At 42.0% G+C, this 20,620-nt stretch overlaps 1 protein-coding gene across 1 annotated transcript in view; it reads right to left on the bottom strand.

Moving 5' to 3' along the window:
• slit3 (slit homolog 3 (Drosophila)) overlaps positions 1 to 20,620 on the bottom strand; it is a 229,941-nt gene that overhangs the window by 194,800 nt on the left and 14,521 nt on the right. Inside the window, exons 2-4 of the mRNA XM_044040094.1 lie at positions 19,573 to 19,644; positions 14,664 to 14,735; positions 10,486 to 10,557 (exon numbers count right to left, since the gene is read on the bottom strand). Coding sequence (XP_043896029.1) covers positions 10,486 to 10,557; positions 14,664 to 14,735; positions 19,573 to 19,644 — 216 coding nt within the window. The remainder of the gene's footprint in view (positions 1 to 10,485; positions 10,558 to 14,663; positions 14,736 to 19,572; positions 19,645 to 20,620) is intronic.

Genomic DNA, 20,620 nt, shown 5'->3' with positions numbered 1-20,620 from the left:
GTCTCACCATCACATTATTCCAGTTATGTCTCTCTCTCTCTCTCTCTCTGTGTATTGTAAATACAAATCTCTGTGACATCAATCCTTTCCTTTTCTCCCCACTCATTTACACTCTATCATACTACCAAATAATCAGTATTAATCTTCAAAATGCACATTTTCTCAGTTGTTTTTTTTTTATTTTCGTGACTTGATGCTGCGTAAAAGTACGAAAACTTCTTGTTTGTCTGTTTGTCTCCACAACACAGCATATAGTACAGGTTAACAGAAAGGGATTAGGATTACATCAAATCATATTCATATATACAGAGACAAAGAAAAGTGTGGCTTGTGTTTGTCTAACGTTTGCAGTTGGGTTGAGCTGTGGTGGCCGCTTATACCGTAGCATCGGCTGCATATGTAACACTAGAAGCAGCATTAGGTATAATCCCACAACAGAAATCTGCACAAATCACTCTATAAAGTTATTTAAACCAACACACTGAACTCATAATACTCATCAAACTGAGGGCTTGGTAAGTTACCATGAAAATCAAGATGACTGATGCTGATTCTGGTCATAATCTGCGGTATTGTTGACGGTAATGTTCTAACCCTGTGACATAAACGCCACTGCTTACATTTACAAAGGGGATCTTTGGCTGTTCAGTCAAAGGTTTTCTCTTAAAAGGATAATCAGGTTGGAAGTGATTTATCAAACATTGTTTACTCATTCTGTCTGCCGGCTAAAACTCTAAAACAGCTTTAGCTCCGTTCCCCAAGTCCGCCCTCTAATTTGGTAACGTAAAGCAATCCAGCAGACTCGAGCCAAATCGACAAGGTGGCACACGAGTCTAAAGCTGGCTGGAAGCTGCCAATCTTCTTGATGGTGTGTTTTTTTATTTGCAGTGTTTATTCTAATGTTTCAGCCTCAATGTGGTCGTGATTTAGCGGAGTTAAAATGTTGCATGTTGCAACTTATGTTAGTTATTTTTGCTGTTGACTCATCTTAAGTGGTACATGGATGATGTAAAAGCTTCCAGAGTTCGTTAGCTCTCTGTAGCCAACATGTTACGCCATAGTAACATAATGACAAACAGGCAAAACCTTTAGGTTTGTGGCACTGTGCAGTTCCCTCCATGACACTGCCGTATTATTCCTGCAATATTTCTGACTTGAGATAACGTGAGGCTGAATTAAGCCACAGTAAAAAACCTGCAATTAAAGACAGGAAGATATGACCGCAGGTTTCTGATTTAGGACCGTTGGATTCATGCGTTTGTTCGTTGTTCACTTATTTATTCTTCTCAGAGGAGCTGTGTACAATGAGACTTACACAACAGGATTTACACCACCACCAAGAGACATTTCTGGAAGGCTGGAGGGAAATATTGTGGCTACTTCTCGTCAATATGTCTTGAACCGGTTGGCGTGCATGTGAGCATCTGGTCTTTGCGTGAATGCGAATGTGTTTGTGTGACAGCGGGACAGACGGAGAGACGGAGAGAGAGAGAGAGAGAAAAAGTGCAACGGAATTGGTTTGTGTTTATTTGTGGCAACAGTTCGACGTGTCACTACATCTGCAGCGTGTCTGTTACTGTGCGCGTGTGTGCGACTCTGATTACACCAGAGCAACAGTCACAGGTTGGGGTTCATTTGTCACAATCAGACTTTACTTAAACAGAATAAATCACAAGTCTTACCTACTGACACACACATTCATGCACTCACACTCATTTACTTGCATGAACACGCCACGAGACTCTGGACACCTACATGAGTATGCTCACATGGCCATGTGTGAGAGTGACATTAGCCAGTTCTGCCTTGTACTCTGTAGCCATAATAATGGTCAACAAAGACAGCGGTAGCTATGAAGACCTCCCACAAAGCACGCACACACCTTCCGCACTCTCAACTGACTTTCATTCACTAAACTTCAGGCAACTCGACCATCAGACAAGAACCACAATCCAGGACAATCCTTGCAGTTTTTTATCATTCCCAACATTACTAACATTCTTGCTTGCTACAGTACGTGCAGAAGCACTTCGGTGTGGTAAATCCTGAAGTCAAGTTTACCGTATGGATTTGTGACAGGACATAAACTCTGGATCCCATCCATCACCCATTTGGACATAAACTACGGTGATACTGGGCTGTTTAGGGACATGATAGTAAATGTAATTTCCTGACAGTGAAGCTGCAAACGAAGAGCACAAGACCATGTGGGAGTAACGTTCACTCCTTTTTTGACCCCAGATTGAGCTGCAGTTTAAATTTATACCGACTGTACGGCCACATGAAACCTAACGGTTAAAAAAACCCCACCAGAATTAAGGATAAGACTGAAAACAGACCCTCACATCACTCTTATAACATTAAAGATGTAAAATCTGTGATTATTATGTTAGTCAATATCTTGACAATCATATGACAATATAAGCACAGGCATTTAGACTCGAAGTCAGATTGCAGCTGTTGGCATAAGATAAGATAGTCCTGTGTCACAATGGGTACATTTTCAGCAGCAAAGACAACAAAAAAAATAACATATTAAACATTAGGATAATAAAAAATATCAAAATATCAAAATAAATGACGTACAAAAACATAACAAATGATGTATCCTTGAACGTCAGTGTTTGACCCCTTGTGTTGTGCTGCCCAGAAAACTATGTCAGCGTTGGAAAATATGTTTAAAACAAGCAGTCTGGAGTTTCCCCATAAAATCCTGAAGTAGTTACATAAAACTGAAGGTTCTGTTGAGGAAAAGCCTCTTCTATCATCTTATACACATGATTGTAATTATAGGGGACATTACATTTGTTTAGTGGTTTGACTTTTGTTGTGATGGAGTGCAGAGTGTATACAGCTCCATTGTGTATTTACTACTGAAACCCACTCGGTCAACACACACACCCACACACACACACACACGCATACATACACACGCAGGCCAGAAGCCAGTTGCCAGGTTTTTAAAACATCCTTGAGGAAAAATAAAGCATCTTAAATCAGAGCCAGATCATTAGTCCAGTCTGTGAGAAGGGGGAAAAAAAAATAAGTCAACAATCAACAAAAGCTCCTATTCTCTCAAAGATCCAACTCACAGAATCTATTTTCTCCTCCAACCTCCTGCAATCGCCTATTTTCAATTTACTCTGTCCTTATTCCCTTTTGTGACCTCTCACCAAAACTTTTTTTTAACCCCCCCACTTCCTGCTAACATCCCCACCATGCCTCCCCATTCACTCACTCTCTCTCTCTCTCTCTCCCCTCCTCTTTCTCCTCATGCAGCTTTCCAAGGAGCCAAATCTGTTTTTGATTAGCATTCTTGTGTAAACCTAAATTGTGATTAAACACTGTGCGAGTGCGTTTGGCCCCGTATCAAGTTTGCTTCTCTCTTAGATGCATTCAGAGACATGTATGCATGTAAGCAGACGTGGACAAAGACACGAGCAGAGACACGGATCACTCAGCTATGCATACATATGAAGCATAAAAAATCATATATAAGAATTGACTGTACACTCACAAACAGATATGCAGTATACACCCTAGGAATAATACCACAAGAATAAAGGTAAAGAAAGATGTCCTCGAGCAGTGGTTCTCAAACTTTCTACACACAAGTACCACCAAATAAAATATTGAGCTAAAATAAAGGGGAGTAAATAGGCACACGAGCAGATTTATTCCCAATAAGATCATTTGCTTTCTGATTTTTCCTCCAAGTACCATGAGAAGAAACTCACGTACCACTGGTGGCACACATACCACAGCCTGAGAACTGAGGTCCTAGCGTTTTTAACTGTGTACAAGAGTCTCTGTTGCTACTGCTTACCTTTTTTCGCAAGATTAAATTACTACCACATGCAGCCTCTGTGCTATTTAGGGTGCAAACGTATAAAAAAAACGTCCTTGCCACATTATTAAAAGAAAAAAATCTACAGGCCTCCCACCTCCTGCAAACATTTCATAGGTTGCGGCCCCGCGGCTAACAACTAGCTACTAAAGTAGGCAGCTGAAAGGGAAAGGTGTCGCTGCGTTGAACTTGGAGACTTCTGATAAAAACGCCCCGTGGCTTCTTCTCTTCACACGTCCATATAGTGGGACGACAACACTTGCACAAACTTTGACTGATTAAAAACAAATTTGAAGTATCTTTGTTCACGCACAAAAAGCAGGCAAATGAGACAAAGAAAACACACCAATAAATAAATGATTCAACGTTACTCATGACAAAAGAACAGTATGCAAGAGACACATTTGGACCTAAGGGAGCGAGTGTGGGCCAGCCTGATCTCAGCATTAGGCTGCATCTGCAAGAAAGTAAGAATGCAATGCTGTCACAGCAACACTGTTTGTCCTGCACATGTATACTTTACCTCTAAAAAGCCAATTACAGAGTGAGAGTGTAGATGTTTATGAGAGGAAATCTAATTGGGGAAATGAGGTTTCTTTATTCCTCCACCACGATTACAGAAACAAGTTTTATTTATTTTTTTGTTTTTGCTTTGATGCCTTTAGAGAAATTAGGGTAGTGTAGAAATTCAGCAGTTACCAATTTACATGAAGGTATATAAATGCAGTTATCAACATCAGTGATAAAGAGACATTTCAGAGAGCATGGAGGAATGTATAAAACCCTCTCCTGGGTTTTCCAAATGTTTCAAATTATCTCAATATCATTTGCTCTCACTCTCTCTCTCCCTCTCTCCTTCTGTCTCTCCCTCCTGGTTTTCGGTATCTCTCTGCAGTGTGTATTTATCTAAATATGTCTTGGGACAAAATCGCACTGCCGTCTGGGCTGTGGGAAACACACACAAGCCGCTAAGAGCAGCCTTCTTTTAAAAGGGCTCTGGTCAGGTTCCCTCCGTAAATGTCTTCCCTTCCCAGTGACTTTCAGTCGGGGGGTGGCCCTGTGGTGCAGCTCCATCCTAGAGCCTATGGGCCTCCTGGTGGAGCTTCACGCCAGAACGACCACAGCCGTTACCGACGTGTTATAGGAAGCAATAAACCAACTATTATTCCAAGACTGAAGGTAAGTGAGATTGATAAATTCAACAGCGGTGAACATGTGCACTGCTTATGACGCAGCTGCATGTCTGCTCCAAAGAACCTTGTGGTGCAGCTGCATAACAGGGATTGAACTTTTGAGTCATGTTTAATTATTAAAAAGTTATGTCGTGGGCGTGTGGTTTAGCATCAAGTTTGGAATGCAAAAATAACGCACACACACACACACACACTGACGGAACCCACACATATAGACCCACAATTCTGCATCCAGCGCCTGTGGTGTTAAATCAGCAGCAGAGCTGGTATGAACGCGTCTTGATTTGCGTGTGTGCGTCTTGTATTTGTTACCTCTTTAGGACCTTTTCCAGCAAAAACACTGACCTTGTCAGGACCAGTAGTCCTCATGGAGACCAAAATCTGGTGCTAGTGAGGCGCTGGTGTAGTTTAGAGCTAAGATTTGAATTGTGGTTAGGTTAACATTTAAGTGGTTGTATTTAAGCTTGGGGATAAGGCTTTTTTTAAGGTTGTTCAAATGAATGGAAGTCAATACAGTGTCTGAAGAAGAATAGCTCTGCAAACCCATGTGTGTGGATGTGTTTGTGTGTTTAAGGCTTATTTGTTTCTTGCCAGCACCCAGTGGCGTGAAAACCAAACAAAGGGTCTGGGACTGTAGTGACAAGAAAACAATGTTACAATTCCTGACAGCTTTACAAACAACAAAGATGTGTGTTTGGGTTTTGAGCCCATAGAGAGAGAGTAAAGCACATTCACCCCTCACCCCTGTAAGGCCATGCCTACCAATCGCCAACTGAGGCCACATCTGTCGCAGCCAATCACCAATCACACAACGTACGCTCACTTTCTGTAACACAAACCGTAACATTCCAGCAGGTAAACTATGGCAGTCGCCTCTAAATGGACAATTAGCCAAGATTAAAGGCAACCTCCTCGTCTTTCTCCATTAAATTAATTAGGAGGAAAAGACATCTCAAATGACCCCCTCTCCCTTCAGCCTTCCCTCCCTCATTCCTCTCTCCGTCTAGCTCCCCACCACCACCACACACCAAACCAGCAAAGCTGTATTTATACAGTAACAGCCACGGAGGGTTACGCCTACACCTTCACATCTGGGAGTGAGTAATGCAATGATGCCATCTCATTAGCATTTATTCAGCTCAATCACCAGTGCAGGGATTCAAACTGAATCACAGGTGGACCTTTAATCATTTTCTTTTTAAATGTCAGTCGGGATTGGCTCACAAACAACACAAATTAAACTGAGGTGAATCCTATTACCCAGCATTCATTCTGGAGGCCATATTGGATGCAATCCTTCACCAAAAACCCTGTGGACAGAAACTCACTACTCTTCCCAGTAAGCTACAAAGTCTGAAGGTTTGGTTGCTCGTATCCCTGCTGTGATGCATTTTATGGGAGGGCGGTGGGAGGGAGCTGCAGTGAACGAGAGTCGTAGGAAGAAAATAAGCACCAGACAAGACAGAAAGGACGCTCTGTGAAACTCAAATGTGAAGACTGGACTCTTCAATAAAAGGTTATTTTGTTACTTTTTATTGTGTGTGTGTTTTTTATTGCAAACTCTCCCGGTACGATCTTCTTCTTTTACGTTCTTAAGGTTTCCGTAAACACGGCATCAGTTCAGAAAGTTGAGAAACCCAAAAACAACCTCGAAAAGGCTGTAAAACACAAGCAGAAGTTGACAATGACAAAGAAGGTGATGAGAGGTGGGACATCATCATTTTCCCAAAGTTGCTTATTGGTATACATGAAAATGCAATTTTTTCTTTCCGGCATCCATTTGGCATCCAAATGCTGATCCCTTATGGACGAAATGTTGATACGATACAAAACTTTTGCAGATTATCCTCAACTTGTTTTTGTTTGTACGCGCCACGAAAACATTAAGTGGATTATTGTGGTATAGCACTAAATGCTGAGAGTGGAATAACTCATTCTTGTGTGTTGCAATTACTGGTCAAACCAGACTGAGATTACCAAACTAATGGAAGTTGGTTGCGTGGCTGAAGAACTAAAGTCTGACGTGTAAAACAGACGGCGCTTCTGCATATTTACATTAAGACACTACTTTTATGTCAGTAATCCATGTTGACATTTCATCTCTTACGTTATGCAACGGCGAGTGTCGGAGGCCCCACTGGACCTGCAGTGGTGAAAGAAAAGAGGAAACGTCTCTCGTGTCTGACGTTACTCTCATTTTTCTTCATCCTCGCGCTCGTCTCCACTCATGCAAAACAATCAAGTGTAACCTGAACTCCTTAATGTGGGAGAATGATCAGTACACCAGCACTGGCTCCAGTGACAGCGCACTCACACACATACTCATAAAACATGTCCAAACACTGACAAACTCCCAGGGGAGAAAGTGAAGATAACGGGATGAGGCTCAGTCTTATTAGACCGACTGCCATCGAGTCACTTAACAAAGTAAACCTCTCTGACAGACTGTGACGTGCAACGATGCACGAAATCCCTCTCACCAATGGCGCGCATATTTCCATCCACGCCGGCGCGAGTGAAACGCTCGCTGCCTTTTCGTGAAAACATATTCTCCTTACAGCCAGAGCTTATTGTGTGTGATACTGTGTGTGTGTGTGTGTGTGTGTGTGTGTGTGTGTGTGCAAAGACCACAGTCTCTGCAAACTGTGGGGAAAGACCACAGACTACACACACACTGGAACCCACAGACTCCAGTCCTCCGCCCCCACTGAGCACCTTAGAGGGGCCACAGATTCCAATCGCTTCATCCATCCATCTACCCGCAGGCTTCATCCACCACCACCACCACCATCCTTTCATCCATCCGTCCGTTCCTCCCTTCACATGACCGCCCCCGATGCCCCGCCCCCTGCCCCCTGTTACCTACTACAGCCACACTTACTGCTCAATTAGAACGTTTTCTAATGAGAGAAAACCTCCGTTCCCCTTTAAACCCAAGTGCCCACAAAATCCAAGACTCTGGTAAAAGCCATTATCCAGCATGATACCTCTCGCTCCAACCTCCCACCCTCCTCAAAGCGAAAACTCTAACCTATTCCTATTTTTCCCTTAATGCTCGTCCAGCTCCTTCCCTCCCCTCCATCTCCAAACCTCAGACCACAGAGCTTTAATAGGAGGGTTAAGAGGTAATTCCTATCACACTGCCATCATTTAATATCTAACCAAGGCTGACAGAGAGGAAGGTTACGAACCTAAACCAGAAAGCCACGAGCAAACCTCCCCTGTTCTTATTCTTATTCTTATTCTCTCTTTCAGCCTCAGTCCCCGTGACTTAAGCTCTCCGCTCTCTCATTTCCTGCCACTTCCGTGTTTCCTCAATCCTCTCTCTGTACCTTGCCATTTACACGTCTGACGCTCAATTTGCAAAAAAATCGCAGCGTGGGACGGGATGAAACGCGCCGACAGAGAAAGAAGGACGAGAGAAAAACGAGAAAAGCGGAAAGAAAGAAAAAAATAAAGAGCAGGCGGAAACTCCAGACACTGTAATTTAAACAGTGCTGATGGCAAAGTAGGGATATAAAGAACATGAGATTTATAATGTTAAGTTTGGAACACGTTCGCCCTTTCCATTCTCTGACTGAGTTGCATGAGAGCTCCATAGGGATCCATATTCAAGCGGCGATAAATAAAAGCTATCGAGACCAATTAGTGGTTTAATGGAATAGTAAGCCAGGCAGTGGAGGAAATAAGACTGTCACTCATGAGGAACAGGAGAACGGGTTGGAAAAGACAAACAGTGGGATGTGTCACATCTGTGTGTGTGTGTGTGTGCATGTCTTTGCATCTTGCACTGTGTTCCTGATGTTCACATGTGGGGATTTTCACTGTGTGTGTGTGTGTGTGTGTGATCCTGCAAGCGACAGATATAAATGACAATGTGCTTTCAGCTGTAACAGTCTATTTCGCTGTCTTCGGCAATAAATCACACCTCACCGCAAATACACGAAACACATGGTCAGTCAGTCTGCACCGGGTTCTTAATATGAGGTTCATGAGGTGCGTTCACATCCAGCTGGTTTTTATGCACGTTTTCAATTTGCACATTTTTCAAAAAAGCGCAGAGTAGGAAAAGTGAAGAGCATCACGTCAGGGAGACGCATAGACGCTGATGTAATGATGAAAGGTGAATGTGGCAATAATACGTCACTCAGGCTTCCACGTGCCCTCTGGTTGACTTTTTAACGTAATCACTTTATGTACATTTCACTAAGCTCTTTGTCAGATTAAGACATTCATTGTGTTTTCTTTTACAGTGGCAGAACAGTAGTAGATGTAAATGTATGTGAATTCTTAGGAATTTCTGTGAGAGATTGTGATACAGTTTGGATTAAAACCTAATAAACCACGTCAAATACGCTCACATTAACATGTGTTTTAATAAACTGCAAGCCTATTGTGTATAGTACAAACTTATTGTGCTTTTTAGAAACAATGATCACTATGACTGTGTAGATTAAGATACGAGTTCATTTCAGAAGAATCTTGTTGCTAATTCAAATACAAGGTCGTCATTTATTAATTTTGGCTCATTCTGACTCGTGAAGAACACGCGAAGACAATAAACAGGGACATTTTACGCTTTTTTTTCCAACACGGAAAAGTTAAAGTACCTTCCAAGGCATTTTGATTTATGAAAACATTATTGAGGAAAATGAGAGAAGTGACAAGTTGAATAAACCAGCACTGGTATTCCCACGTAGCACGCATACGCAGAAACAAATACAAAAGCGTGTCAATATGATGAATGCACGTATGCACACATACAGCAGGTGCATCATATTTAAGCTCAATAGAACAGACACAAACAAATACCCCAGAGATACACAGACGTGCACACACACACACACACACACCTCCAACTTCACTTGAAGGCAGCCCAATAACAACAGCTATAAAGTTTAGAAGGTGTCGCAACCTTCAGCCCGAGCTGAAGGAGACTCTCTGAGGATGAAACAACGAGAAAAACCTGAGAGGAGAGAAAAAGTGCAGCCTGCGAACTTTGAGATGAAAATGAGAGCGATCGAGGGCAAGTGGGGCATTTCTCTGCATCAGCATGACCTCTTCTCTTCCACTCTGAATACGCTGGGAAAACTCCACACGCCCAAATGGACGCTCCTCACCAGTCCAAGCAAAACATTCACTCCAGGCACACTTTCACCTCTGAAAATAATGTCACACACACACACGTATACACACAATCTGACACGCACAATCTTTTTCACCTCTCCACGGGAGGACGGAGCATCGCCATATCACCTGGCACGGTACTTGAACCCTCAACACCCGGATAAAAGACTTGAGATTGCACTGTGGCCGTGTTTTTAAACGGATCATGTGTCATATCAAAAGAGCCAGAGACGAGGGGAGAGAGGGGAGAGATGGAGAGAGAGAGAGAGAGAAGGATCGCTGGACGGTGAGGTAATAAAACAAGGAAGGTGTACTCACAGTCGTCCTAGTTTGGGGTTGGACTGGAAGAGAAGCTCTGGGAGAACCAGCAGTTTGTTTCTGTTCACGCGACTGCAGACACAAAGAGAAGGACAAACATGTATAATTTGGTAAAATAGCATTCTAAACAGAAAGCACATAAATATGCACATACGGACAAATAAATCACTCAGATTCATCCTTTTGTGACCAACCAGCCAAGAGCTTCACCTTCGAGGTCAGTGAGTTCATGGTTCAAAGGTGAAACTCATGCAAAAGTCTGCCTGGTTTCCTGTGATCATGACCCACAGGTTATCACGGCGTGTTCTGTGTGTGTGTGTGTGTGTGTAAGTTACAGGCTATTGAGCTGTAAGTTCTTTAAAGGCAGTTATCACTATCGTTGCAGCGTGTGCGCCGACCTGGGAGTGAGAGAGCGTTTCCTGAGGTCTCTCAAAAAAATGATAGATATTATGAGGACAAAAAAAACGATCAAGGACAATTCAACATTTGTCAAGCTTTATTTATTAACTCTGGAAAAGAAATAAACTTTGACTTCAAGATCTACATTTTTCTGATACGGCAAAAAATGCACAAAATGCAAGATCTTTGCCCAGGAATTCATACTCCATGTTTTTTTTCTCATGAATCTGCACTGATAGCTTTTCCATCAGTCACTGGGGTCAATGTAGCTTCTGAACATATCCATCCTGTATTAACCTGTTAATACTAGTCAAGATAAACAAATATGAGAGGCTTTGGGCTCTTAAACCCCCGGGCTTTTCAAGAAGTCGTTTCAGGTGTGTGTCGCCAACATAAAAGTGTAATGTCATGAAAATGCAGACACACTGATGAAAACATAATGAAAAGCGTTTAAAATGAAAAACTAACAGACTTTATGTGTGAAAAAATATGATTTTAAAACTGCCAATCAGCAGAGGGGTAATACATATATTGTTCAAGTAGTGTTTTTATCTCTTCATGGACATGCACTGCATAAAAGCAACAGTAATTTAGACTGTTTTATCAATGATCTCTGATCAGCACTTTCTTTCAGCTGTTATTGTTTTTTTAAAGTGCTTTATGAATAAAGTTGGATTGGATTGACTTTTCACTGCTTCCTCCAGGTCCAAGTATACAATGACTTATTATTTTAGGCTAAATAATTTGGGTATTGTGACTAATTGCACAATTTCTGACATTTAGAGATAATTTGAGTCAAGCTTCCCTTCAATATTTACTGTGTTGTAGATTTATAACAAGGAGAGTTCTTGTATGCAAAGAAGAGAACTTAAAGCTGCAGCGCCTAAAATAAAAATGAAATACAAATTAATGTGTGTATGTATATGTATATATATATATACACACACAGATATATATATATATATATATATATATACATATATATATATATATATATACACATATATATATATACAAACATATATACATATATATGTATATGTATATATGTATATACATATGTCACCATTACATTTTTGTTTAAGGAGAACTGAACGAGAAATGAACACATGGCAGTTATTTAGAAAGGAATGAGAGGGAGAAGAAGATAGAGTCAGTGAAAAATGGGCTTGCGTTGGGCGTGTGTGTGTGTGTGTGTGTACTTTTTATTTGTAACATCTTTCAGGACCTTTTCTGGCACAAACACTGACCTTGTCAGGATCATGGAGACCAAACCCTGGTCCAAATGAGGGAGAATCTTATTTCTGCAGAAATAGTTAAGTTTAGGGCTAAGATGTGAATTGTGCCAAGTACTTACATTAAGGTTTAGGTTATATGGTTATAGTTAAAATCATGCCGTGTCCTAAGAAAAATAGCTGTGTGTGTGTGTGTGAGCGAGGGCGGGACTGGCTGCAGCAGAGATAGATGAGAACAGTGCGAGGAAAGGGAGTGAAAGTGTTATCAAGCTACCACGGCATTTGGCTGAGAGACGAGGCGTGCAGAGGAAAAAGAAAAGAAAAGGAGGGTGGGAAGGTCAAGGGGGTCACAAAAAACAGTCTGTGTTGGAGAAGACACAGACAGCAACCTTTTAACCGCTGTGATAATGATAATAAGACCATGACTCCTGCGTGCACCGATGGAGGAAAAAGTTGCCGTCCAAAAAGTAAAGTTCATGACTGCCTTCTATTACAATTCAGGAGTCATTTTAGGACGTTTACTCACCATAAATGTTGTTTTTTTGGCATGGAACCTTTGAAATATTACCAACCCACAAATCTAAGGAGTTTCTGAATTTAATGAGTAAAGGTTATTATCACAATTAAGTCCAGGAAAAATGGTTTAGAAAAAGAAAACTCTGAGAAAACCTGTGTTGTCTTTGGAAAATATCAATCAGCTAACACAATACACAACGTAAAAGATTAAGCCAATCAAGATATTGGTTTTTCAGGCCACCTCTGAGTCTTCCACAAGAAAAATGAGGTGAAAATGCCCAAATACACAACTTTATAATTCATCCCTGACATAAGCGCCATGTTTTTCACATTGTGACTGCATAAATCACACAGACTCAGCACCGGGACCTCTCACCCCTCACCTTTCACCCTGATAAGGCACAACATCAGAGATTATGTCAGTAACACATTTTTTTAAAAAAAGCATTTAACTATCAGTAAAGTTAAAATGTCAGGATTCTTCAAAAGCGACTCTCATTTGACCGTGTGATGTTTAATACTGCAAATATGTCCGAACTGCACAAAGCTACTTTTAAAAACGAGTGCTATCTCTTCCGCACAACTATTTTGCCCCCTGAACTCTCCCTCCCTCCCCTACCTCAACCTCTGACCCTCCCTGACACAGGGATTTAAGGAGCCTTTTAACATGAAAGCAGCCCCATCACCTCGCGCTCTCACTATCCGATGTGTGATCTCCATTTAAAGTCTAGATACACATGTTGCTGCCACTCAACCATTTCTCAATCCAGTGTCGGGGAGGTTTGCCATCGTTTTTGTCTCGCTGTGTATGCCTCTCCTGCTCTACTGTGTCTAGATTTGAGTCAAAAAGCAGCAACATGTGCTTTACAGTCACTGCTGCAAACCCTCCTCTGGCGAGACAGCTAATCAAAAGACATTAAATGACAGATACATCACGGGGGAAGTCCTAAAGCAGCAATGTCAGTTCAACACAGCTACACTGGCCAAGTCATGTCAGGAAATGCTGCTCTCATCAGTTGAAGACCTCCAATATGGCAGCCAGAAGGTGCATTCAATCACCTGAAGGCTGCCTATAAAAACCTCTATAAAATCAAAGAAAAAAACCCATCACAACCGTCCCAGAACTGTAGTGAAGAACAGACAGGCATGCAGGCTCCCTCTTGTTTTATAGTTGGACTACATTCATTTATAAAGCTAGATGGAGGCTGGCTACTACACTCCTGTTCTTGCCCCCTAATAAACTGCATTAGTGTCACTATTTCTTAGAGTTTCTCCTGTTGACTTTAGACAAAGACAAAGAACTCAGTTGGGAGGGAAACCTTTGGGAAAATGAGCTCTCGACTCACTTGGCTTTCTACGTCAGTAAACATTCTCGTGAGGAGTTAATGGTCTGAATCTTTAGTTTCAGGTTTTCTGCAATGAATTTGAGGAAAATAGACAATAATATACAGCACATATGAGTGACCGACATTTTAAAAACTGATCTAATCGCAACTTTTGAGGCTTCTGGTTCTGAGAAGGTTCCTCTCGTTCATCATCGGTCAGCTTATTAGACACAACTCATGTTGTTCCATCCCTGAGACAACAGGATGTCAGTCCCTCGGCCCTAATCATTCCCCCACTGACTCATAAACATGCAGGTGTGTGTTGCGCCCTCACACCTCGATTCTATTGACTCGTGTCTCGGTGTAAACTGACGGACACACACTCACGCTAACGGGACGAGGCAATATCTATGGGAGATTCTGAGGTAGTGTGTGAAGTGGACGCACTCGGCCGTCGTCCAGGAAGACACTGCGCTTTACAAAAAAATTGACGGACAGCAGCAAGAAGTCAAAGTTGCGTGAGTGTCTGGCAAAAGTAAAAAAAAAATCTGCACGTGTGTCAATGTGTCTTTGCAGGTGTGCACACTTTGTTAAACTTTGACTTTGTGTACAGCTGATGGTTCTCTGTTTCTCACACACACACACACACACACACACAGACACACACAGACAGACAGACAGTTGTGTGAGACGGTTTACTTACAGCCGCTCCAGCAGCCTGAGGTCTTGGAAGGCTCCGCGCTCGACGACACTGATTTGGTTGTCCTCCAGATGACTACAGCGATGAACATAAAGAGACAGAAAGGGGGAACCACAGATGTAGTTACTAACCTTTTTAAAATAAATCCAGAATTCACTTAACAGAAACACTAGCAGTCTTGGGGAAATGCCAGTCAAGACAAGGTAGAGGAACCAGACAGCGCCAACGGAGGCAATGAAAATATCATTAACTTTACATACAGGAGACAGGAGGTCATTCTTCAAAAACGCTGCGCCTTAAATACAACACTGAGAGACGACCAGGTGGTTGGCAATATCTATCTCCAGTCGGCTCCGCTCGCTGACCCGCGAGTTCACACCAGAGGAAGAAACACCAGATAAATCTCATTTTCTGGCCAGTGCAAACAGCAAAACCAGCTGCCTGCCAGAATTAGACATTTCAAACATCGAGAGAGACACTCGCACCTTTTTAAGAAGAAAAAAGAGAAACCTTGTATAAACAAGCAATCAGTGAGACGGACAAATGAATCTGGCGTGAAGCAGAAGTTTCAGACACGGAGCGTTTCACAAATGTCACAATCTCGCCCAGGGCCAAAACAAACAATCAACCACCTATTCCTCTTCCCATCCTCCAATGGACATCGTCTCCATTTCTCTTCTGCCTTTCCGGGGATGATCCCGGAGTACCTCACATTCCTCCATTTACCTCTCAGCTCTCTGCTGGTGCTGTAATGTTTTTTGGGGCAATCTAAGGTTTTCCAGATGGGACAGCAAAACGAGAACATCGACACAGATATGCGTGTTTATACGTCCTGTCTGAGGACGTTAGAGAGGCTGATGTGAGTGGAGGAGGTAGAGAGAGAGAGAGAGAGAGCGAGCAGCAAAATAAAGAAACCAAGGATGACAGAACAGATTGAGTGAGAGATAAAAAAACGATAAAAAAAAATCTAAACGGGGCCAAATAAGAGGAAAGGAGACGCAGTCTGGCTTGCCATATTGACTTGAAATCGTTTTGGCACGGCCTTCCTTTAAACGTTCTGTGTCTAGACAGGTAACTGTCATAACTGTGAGTTCATGGTCCGTCGTGAATTCATACACAAATACACGCATACAGAATACGATGTAGTGGGCAAGACGAGCGGTTTACAGCAAAATTGATATTGTAATTTGAAACAATGTCAATGAAACAATTAGGCTGCAGTTTAAGTGGAAATATGTATAAAGTTGCCATTCTTTCCATTGGATACAGAGATATTAATGTTTTGACAGTGTCATGTGGTCATGTTCAATAACTACTCCTCTGTGAATACTGAACTTAACCTTGACTTGTATTCAATTATATCCCGAATCAGATGACAAATGCAATATCGTATTATCTAAAATTAAATATTTTGAGATGTAGAGTTATAAAACTTTCTTTGCCTAACATTTTCCATTTGGTTTACACTTAAAAAAAAGTATTTTGTGGAGTTGTAAAATGATTTAGTGACATTTTTTTAAGAAGAATCAAATCAGCTTTGTTTATCCGGCGTGCTTGATTTAGTTCATACACAGACGCAGTAGTGCGCTGGTAGCGAGCTTATCCAAACACACACACATACTGTAATAACCACATAACATGTGCACAGTCGTGACTTCAGCCCATCAGTCATAATTTACAGTCCGGCCGGCATTAACGCGGCATGTTTATTCCACGCAGCTTAGGCCTTTTCTTCATGCTGAGAGAATAAAAGCCCAAATCGAGACATAACTTTGAGTAACTATTGGGTTCATTCCTCCAAACGAGGGATCAACCAGCATGCTGATTTACTGAAGAAAGCTTTAAAATGGCAAGGGATCACAAGCCACATGGTGCTGAAAGTAAATATGGGAATATTGTTCAGATGAGGTACTTTTTGTTATATTAGTCCGTATTATTCAGTCATTATTCATCAACAGAGGCGGAGGGAAGAAGGAAGATATACTGCATTCATGTGTGTGGGGCCTGGTGTGTCTCCTAACGTTCATTCAGCCATATTAGAGAGTCTTAGCAACCATTATAAAAAAAAAAAAGCACAATGATGTCATGCTACCTTGTGGCAAACGGCGAGCTCCTCTCCCACTGAAGGAAACGAGGGAACACTTCAGGGAATATTAGCTTCACTTGTTTACGCAAAACGAGCGAAACCGCATTAATTCTCCCCCCAGCCAAATGTTTAATATCAAGCAAGAGTTTTCACCTACGTCTAAATTTGTTTGGAATTACTCAATTTCTCCACAGTCTGGAAGAAATCTTGCGAGGACGCGCTGCCAAGGATATTATGGTACAGTAAGTGCTGTGTCCTTACAGAGACGAGCTGCGTGCGCGATTACAGTGCACAGTTTAGACTAAGAACGCACACATTGCCCGACTGGATGGTGCTTTTTTTGTGTGTGTGTGTGTGTGTGTTACGCATTAATATTTAACCAGATAACAGCGTCACTACATCTGAAAGTTAAATAACTGATCATTGTGTTTTAACCTTTAGTTCCAGAGGTGTTGATGCATAACCAGATCACTCAGCAGTGGATTGAATCGTGTTGTTGTAGGGGTTTCCGAGGGGTTGTCACGCATCATGTCTTCGCAGTGTACGCATTGTTCTGCAGCTAGAGAATGCTATAATCATTCAACGAAATGGGGAACTTTTCCAGTTTGCATGTGTGCGCTTGTGTACGTGTTTGTGAGTGTGTGTGTGTGTGTGTGTGTGTGTGAGAGAGAGCGAGAGAGAGGGAGAGGCAGAGTGATATAAAGATAGAGGGGGAGGTACAATAAAGTAACAGAGTCAAGGCTACACTGCTTTTGTTTCATCACTTGTTGCGTGTGTGTGTGTGTTTGTTCTTGTATGAGTCGTCCTCAGGGGGACCAAAACCTGGTCCTGATGAGGTGGAACCTGTTCTCTGAGAAACTGGTTAAGTTTAGGGCCAAGGTTTGAATTAGGGTTAGGTTAAGGTAACTGGATATGGTTATGGTTGGGGATAAGGCTTCGCTGTCCAAATGAATGGAAGTCAATGAGAGTCCTTAAAAGGACAGCTCTGCAAACCTGTGTGTGTGTGTGTGTGTGTGTGTGTGTGTGTGCGCGTGTGGTTGAAACTGCACTTTCTGCTCTCTTTCCCAAGCCATCTCCTTCCCATTTCTTTAACAGATTTGGAGTGGGGAAATGTCACAGCAGTTTATCACCGACCACATGAAACAAGCTGCTGGCCCTCCCCAAACAAACACACTCTCTCACTTACACACAAACACGCATCCTTGTCTCAAGTACACAGGATGCACTTAAATAGAGGTCTCACTCACTTCTCTTTCTCTTTGTCAAGCTCAAATACACACACACACACAGTGATAAAACAGACTCACTGAACATGAACTCCTAAACTCACCGTGGTCCCTTTAAGTACAGTCAGAGTCAAACAAAATGTAAAAACACACACATGCACAAACCTACGTCCAGTACTCGGTGTAGTTTGTGATGCAAGTGTATTTTTATCTGCCCGGTCTGGTTAAAACAGAGTGAGGAGGGAAGCTGCATGCAGCCAACAGTGATTATAGTTATTACAGGCCTCTCTCTCTCCCTCTCTCTCTCTCTCTCCCTCTCTCTCTCACACACACACACACACACACATTTGAGCCACTTGAGTCAGAAGAGCCCTTGAAGTCATCGGGACAGCAGAGAGGACACGAGGAGTCACACTCTACAGAGCACAGCCGTTTAGACGCGATGAGTAAGACATGTTGGAGTAAGATAAGTAATGACTTAAGCATACGACTGAATGGAGGGCGTCTTTTTTTTGGAAACAGTGAAAACAGGCAAAAAAAACATAAGACCGAGAATATGTTCCAGTTGAGATGTTCACTGACACCTGTGTCACCTGTGTTGCACTGTCAAACTTACATTGTAGGCAAATTCTAAGCATATAGTATGTTAGATCATTTTTATTCCAGTGCACATCCTGCTCTGTGGCCAACATGAGCAGTAGAAGGTAATCTGAAATAGTGAACCTGTCCTTTGAGCATCAATACTCGACTTCAAAGTCTCTGGGTTTCCCACTGTTGCAAAAACTTGGGAAATTATTCAGCACATCTATCACTGCGAGTCAACAGTAAACAGTTGCATTATCATCTTTTCCTCCAACACACGGTCCACGGTGAGTCACAATTTCTTGGTAACACTTTTACACATCTTGTTGTGTTGCTTGTTTAACAAATGGGAGTCTTTTTCTACTTGTTGCTGCCATGTCAGCGCACGATATCGCTATTATGTTACCTTGTAAATATTCAGCAATTACGACACGGACTCCTTGGATAAGACACGTAAATTCCCCTCTGCCCCCGAAATTCCCCTCATTAGGTTGAGAAACTGTATTTTATAGAGACGTATTTTCCCCTATAGCGTCGCACAGGGCTATTAGGTAAATATAGCATTTGTCTAATTACTCCAGCATGGAAGCTTTTCTGTTAATGGGACTCCTCATAAAGCAGCAAATACCAAGACACGACAAGGAGAACGAGGGAGAAGAATAGACCAGGAAAACCCAGTGGATTCAAGCTCATACCTAACCAACTCGTAAGAGCGTCCTCTAATTTCTTACCTCTGTGAGTACGTTCTGGTTAGGATTTGGTGACTTGCTTGTTTAAGAACACAAAAATGTTGGATTCCTGCGTTCCTTATACCAGAGCTTTTGTTTAAAACCACCACATTTTTGGAAGGTTTTTTTTTTTGAGTTGCTACACTTCAGTTGTTTACACCAAGGTGAGATTATATATACTTTTGTGGAAAAAATAGTCAGAACAAATGTTTTTATATGATTTGTATGACTGAAAACACACAACTGACAAAGAAAACATGTGAAGCAATGAAAGAAACAAACAAACTTACAGAATCCGTAGGTTCTTGAGGCCAGAGAAGTCCACTTTAGTGATTCTGGTGATGTTGTTTCTGTTCAAATCCCTACAGGAGGAAACACAGAGATTAGAAATCAAGTTGATTTCAACAACATGGGACAGCACACAGTATTTTTATGACACGAATAATAATAATAAGCAAATGAGGATTGTGAGCACCCGCTGTGTGTGTGTGTTCTGTGCAGTGTGCGATTCTGTGCTTCCACCAAGTCAAAGGAACAAATGTTGCAGTTGCACAAAGCACGGTGAAGCCCTGCAGCCATCGAGCCCACACACACATAAACACAAACAATCACAAACCAAAACACACCAACACTCTGCTCCTACTGCACAGGCAACACGAGAGTTTGTGTGCACACAGCTTTTAATGCTGCCCTGATTCAGCTCATTTTCCAACATGAAAAATAATTAGGTGCTATGAAATTATCTTTTCTCTTTTCCATCGCCATAGTTCAAAAGCTTACAGTGTTTCCTGGCTGTCATTCAATCTGTTTTAACTACGAGCTCACAACGTATACACACTGCAATACGAACTGACCGCATGAGTGTGTATGGACTGGTTTCTTTTTTATTCGGGCGATGATGTTTATTGAAACGCTGTCGCACTGGAGGAATTAGAGCAAGGGGGGAAAAAAAAACTCTCTTTCTCTCTCACACACACACACACACACAAGAGAACACAGACAAACAATTTTCTCTCTTATTTCACACACACTCTCACATGTGCGCATAAACAGAGTCTGCTCCTGCCGACGCAGCCTGCATGTGTGTTTTTCATAATACACCTAAACATTTATAAATCTGATTTAAGACCATATTAGGTTTCAAAAGGCTTCCCCAAGCTTAAGGACCTCTAATAGGAGACATACCCCTGCCTGACGCAGGGAGGGCAGAGACGTCGCTTCCCTAAAAGTCTCCCTGCAAAGCAATTGCAGAGCTTCTCCTCTTCAAACAATATATATATATTAGAAAATAGCGGCTAAGGACATGTGAATGAAATTACAGCTGCAGAGTTTCTCTCC

Source organism: Solea senegalensis, linkage group LG12 (assembly GCF_019176455.1).
Source record: "Solea senegalensis isolate Sse05_10M linkage group LG12, IFAPA_SoseM_1, whole genome shotgun sequence".
In the NCBI taxonomy this organism is placed as follows: domain Eukaryota; kingdom Metazoa; phylum Chordata; class Actinopteri; order Pleuronectiformes; family Soleidae; genus Solea; species Solea senegalensis.
This window is presented reverse-complemented; position numbering and strand designations above follow the sequence as displayed.